The sequence below is a fragment of the Marmota monax genome, unplaced genomic scaffold (assembly GCF_021218885.2).
Source record: "Marmota monax isolate L192 unplaced genomic scaffold, Marmota_monax_Labrador192_F-V1.1 WCK01_AAM20220418_F8-fsc00021, whole genome shotgun sequence".
NCBI lineage: Eukaryota > Metazoa > Chordata > Mammalia > Rodentia > Sciuridae > Marmota > Marmota monax.
In genome coordinates, this window is record NW_026695228.1 from 23,494,936 (window position 1) to 23,500,440 (window position 5,505).

At 41.5% G+C, this 5,505-nt stretch overlaps 1 protein-coding gene across 1 annotated transcript; it reads left to right on the plus strand.

The window, feature by feature from the left end:
* The first annotated feature begins 276 nt into the window (after positions 1-276).
* LOC124088184 (olfactory receptor 7A40-like) lies at positions 277-1,206 on the plus strand. The gene has a single exon (XM_046437678.1). It carries the CDS (start codon positions 277-279, stop codon positions 1,204-1,206), a length of 930 nt encoding a protein of 309 aa, XP_046293634.1.
* Positions 1,207-5,505: the final 4,299 nt, after the last annotated feature.

Sequence of the window (5,505 nt, forward strand, 5' to 3'; positions counted from 1 at the left end):
CTGATCATTGCCTAGATTTTTCCTGGAACATGATCATCACTGAATTAAATTCCTTAAATGCATAAAGTAAATTCAAATTATTGAATACATAATCTATTGGGAAAGGGTGAGGGTGGGACTGGGATTCCAAATCAAAGACAGAAAAGGGATCCCCAAAGGGGAGCAGATTCATACACAAAACATAGGAACTGTGTCTTCAGTGTGAAATGGAAATGGTAGTATGTGTGTCAAGTTACATGTTCTTTTTACTCTCTCTTTTTTAGTTACAACAACCACATGGGGTCAGAGAATGAGACACGGATTTCAGAATTTCTACTTCTGGGAATTTCAGAGGAATCCAGATGGCAACCCTTCCTCTTTGGGCTTTTCCTGTCCATGTACCTGGTCACTGTGCTGGGGAACCTGCTCATCATCCTGGCCACCATATCAGACTCCCACCTGCACACACCCATGTACTTCTTCCTCTCCAATCTGTCCTTTGTGGACATCTGCTTCACCTCCACCACCATCCCCAAGATGCTGGTGAACATCCAGACAGAGAGAAAGGCCATAACATATGAGGGATGCATCGTGCAGATATATTTTTTCATACTCTTTGGAGTTTTGGATAATTTCCTTCTAACTGTGATGGCTTATGACCGCTTTGTAGCTATCTGTCACCCTCTGCACTACACTGTCATCATGAACCGCCAACTCTGTGTATCCCTGGTGCTGGCATCCTGGATCACAAGTGCCCTGAATTCCCTGCTGCAAAGCTTAATGGTGTTGCGACTGTCCTTCTGCACAGACTTGGAAATCCCCCACTTCTTCTGTGAACTGAATCAAGTGGTTCTGCTTGCCTGTTCTGACACTTTTTATAATGACATGGTGATGTATTTTGCAGCAGGACTGCTGTTCTGTGGCCCCCTTGCTGGTATCCTGTACTCCTACTCCAAGATAGTCTCCTCCATCCGTGCAATCTCATCAGCTCAGGGCAAGTACAAAGCCTTCTCCACCTGTGCGTCTCACCTCTCCGTGGTCTCCTTATTCTATTGCACATGCCTAGGAGTCTACTTTAGCTCATCTGCTACACACAACTCACACTCCAGTGCAACAGCCTCGGTGATGTACAGTGTGGTCACCCCCATGCTGAACCCCTTCATCTACAGTCTGAGGAATAAGGACATCACGGGAGCTCTGAGGAGACTCTTTGTTGGCAAGCTATAGAGGTGATGTTTTTTCAGGAAGTGCCTGGGGTCCTACTGCTCTCACCTGCAGAGCCAGAAATCACAGTCCTTTAATCAGATCCTAATGTAGAATGTGCTCTTTCATTCATTTCCTGTAGTTTTTATTCTTTCACTTCAACTTCTTTGTTGAATGTAGACAACCTCATTAATAAGTTTTCTACTCTGTTAGCCAATATTTTTCTCTTTCTCCTTTTCCCAGTGTTCTTCTAGATCTCAGATCAGGTGTGGTTTAGAGATTCCCAACAGTCCCACAGAAAGAAGATGCACTAATCCTGGAATGAACTGCACTTGCAGCTGGGTCCTGTGTCATTTTATTATAGAAAAAAACCCTGAGACCACAATTCTTCAATGTTTTCTTTTTTCTTGCTGTCTACAAAGCTGCCTTACTTAGTCTATGTTATAATATAAACTTCAACAAACCAGTGATTTTATAGTTCATCGTTGGAGAGTATATTCACAGGTATATGATCATCTTATTCAGCACAGTTTTCAAAACATGGTATATTTCATGGTAAATAGTAATAATGAAAAACTGCAACTGAATGCACATTAAACGTGTGTGATGTTACATGTTTATATTAAACACACCAAGAAGGACAAATCACACACATCAATGACTTAGTGTGATCTTAGAGTCAGAGGAACTTATGTTTTCAAGTTTCAATCAGACGTTGAATTTTCAGCCATACCTCTATGATAGGTCTATTTTTGATAATATACATCTACTCATTGAAATGTGAAATCTTGGTGTCTGCACAAAGGAATTTATTCAGTGCCTGAAGGATTCAGCATCAAGTTCTTACTATTCAGGACATAATCTTGCTCATCTTGTTTAAAAATTCCTGGTGCTGACAAAAATCATGACTCCTTCCCTTGACATTAACAAAATACCTCACCCGTTACATTTTTTTTTGGTAGACATTAATGAGCAGGTGAGTGAATTGTGTGAACATTTACTCTAATTTTATTTTCATTTCATCTTTTATGTTCTAAACTTTCTTCAGTGCTTATGAGCAATGGATGACTTCAGTAAGAACTTGAATCCTGCCTGTAGAGCCACAACCAGGGTGGACAAACTCACAATTCTGGTGAGGAGTGATGGGGGATTAGAAAATAAAGATAGTTGGGATAAGGTGGTGTGCTGCTCTCTGATGGAGAAGGAGATCTAAAGAGTTATGCCAACAGTCTTTATTATATGTGTATCATAACCAGGTTAAAGACTATGAAAACATTATTCTTTGTACTGAGAAAGTTACAGAACTAGAAACACCTATGCAGCTTTCCCAAGTTGCAATCCATAGTTGCAATGTAAGGAGTTTTGTGTAGCACTCAAGGAGGTCCATTGTTTAAAGTTACTGTTAAGCAGGCCAGCAGAGCTAGGGAAACATTGTGGTCATCTAGCATGAGAATTCCTCTGCCCCCTGAAGCTATGCTCCTGAGATCAAGGACGAAGCTCATAAGACTCTTCCTCAGAGTCTCCTCATGCAGGGTATTACCACAGCAGCTAGGTAATATCTAGACATTAACAAAATACCTCACCCGTTACAATTCACAATAGAAATATTCCCAGGCACCAGGGACACTGCAGCCATGCGGTCATCAGAGACCCCAATCTCAGTCACTGCTCTCCATTCTGTGGTGCCTTGGTAAGGAGGTTGTGCACGGAGCACAAGGGATTCCCCTACAAACATGCATGTTCTTCCCATCTCCCCTGCTTACCTGGAACGGAAACTCAACAATGGTCACTTTCTAAAATACCACAGTGAATCACATGTATTTGGTGATATGTATAATATTTATTTCATAATTAAAATAATAATACTAATAATACTAGAAAAGAGATTATCAGAGTAGAACAACAGATCAAAGTAAGGGAGAGGGGAGGGAAAAGGAAGGTACTAGGAATGAGATTGAGTGAATCTTGTTACCTGCATATCTGAACATGGAATAATACATCTCACTATCATGTATAACTTTAATAACAAACAAATAAGAGGCATAGATACACAATGGAATATTATACAGCTTTGAGAAAGAAGAAATTGCCGTCATGTATAACAACATGAAAGGAACTTGAGGACACTGTGCAGAGATATAAGGCAGGCTCAGAAAAAGTAAACACTGTATGATGTCACTTATGTGTAGAATCTGAACAAGTCAACCTTGTAGAAAAAGAGCAGAAGGGTGGTTACCAAGGGTGGGAAGGGGGTGTTGGAAGAAAGAGTATGTGTCCAAAGATGCAGAGCTTCAGTTACACTGGAGGAATGTGCTTTAGGGATCTATCACACTGCCTGGTGACCTCAGGTGATGATAATGTATTGCATAGTTTTAAATTACTAGGCAGATTTTTAAATATAGAATTACCTGTGCACCTGGCAACCAGTGAATCAAGAGAAATCCCAAGGGATTATCAGACATAAAGAAGACTGAAATCCTGTCACTGACAGCAAAATGGCTGAGCTAGAGGACGTCAAGGTGATCCCAATGAGACAGAAACAGCAGGGCAGATATCACTACCTCCCTCTCCTGAACAGAAACCCAAACAGAGAGGGACTGGAGTCAAGGGGGCTGCCAGGGACTGTGCTGGGTGCTGTGGGAGGCAGGAGGGAGAGTAGAGTGAAGGGGCAGCCGTGACCAATGCCCCATGCAGGCCTGGGTGTGTAAGTCACTGTGAATCCCATTAATCTGCATCAGAGATGTGGGCCAATAACAGTGAAAAATAACATACAAATAATACAGTGAAACAGAGCTGAGCAACATCTCTGGGCTCCCCCTAATGGCAGGGAGGAGGATAATTTTCTGAAGGTATCTGAGAAGTCAACCCAAAGTCCACGCTTTGGAGTTGCAGGGACTTGGTAAACACAGCTTCCTAAATTTCATGAGACAAGCCTTGCTACGGTGCCTGGGCAGGCCCAGAACTCCTGGGCTCAAGTGATTATTTCACTCCAGCCTCCTAAAAACCTGGGATTACAGGTGTGTGACACGTTACCCAAACAGAAGGGACATCTGTAAAAAACAAAAGAGACGATTTATAAGGTAATAATCTCAGAGCAGTGTGCATAAAAGGATCTAAATATTATCACTTATAATTACCAATGGTCTGATGGTGTGCTTGCTTGCTCAATTATTAATTTATTTACTTAAGATGCTAAAAGGGACATGGCAATTTAACTACTTTTTGTCAAAAAGAGATCAATCCTAGAAGTGGAAGAGCTGTGGCTACCAGAGCTGGGGAGGGTGTGGGAAGGACCTGAGAGGAGGGCAGGGACACAGGGTGACGCTCACAGGATGGGTGACTCCAAGTGCTCTCTGGCTCAGTGGGGTAGCTGTGGGCCACAGTTGCTGGTTGTAGATTTTGAAATAGCTAATAGTGAAGATTCCAGTGATGTCCCCACCACAGAGAAGTGATGAATGTTGAGGGTGATGGATATGTTAATTCACTAATCATCACACACTGCACACAGGCATTGAATGATCACTCTGTACCCATATATACACACAATTAATTGTTGATTAATTTTTAACAATAAAAGTGTTGGGAAAAATATCACCTGGTTGTTTGTGGAATGATATATTCTTTGTCTTGGTTGGGATCAGCTTCTGTGAAAAATGTGTGTTGAGAGATGTCTCTCTACAGTCAGGTGCTAGACACACACACACACACACACATGCACACACAGACACACGATGACTTTGACAAATAGCTATGGACAGTGTTATCACTGTGAGAATGAGGACATCCAGAGCCCAACTTGGAGGTGAGGTGTGCACATCTTCATGGGCTCTATGTCTAAGAACTGCAAGCTTATCACTGTGGTTGGAAGGGATGGGTAGATCATTGCTGTCCCAGAAGCAGAATGTGGTATAGAGACCTTGATTAGCTGACAGGAAAGAGGGAGGTGGAATAATGGGTCAAACAGGAGAAAATCCTAGTCCTGTATAGCAAGCAAGGTGATGATACTTTATGATCATTCACTATGTGTTTTCTAAAACACTAGAAGAGAGAAGTTGAAACATTCTCAACACAAAGAAATGGTAAATGTATAAGGAACTCAAATTGCCACTTATTCCAAGTAGGTTAGTACACATTTTATACATGCATTGAATTATCACATTGTACAATCATTACATAACAATTCAAATATCAAAAGAAAGGAAGCTTTGGTAAATATACCAGATGTTCTCCTCAACAGATGCCAAAATTCTATGCAACACATTTACCAGAGCCTTACCCAATTTTGGGGGAGAAAAATCAGAAATATCCAGCTTCTTGTCTCAC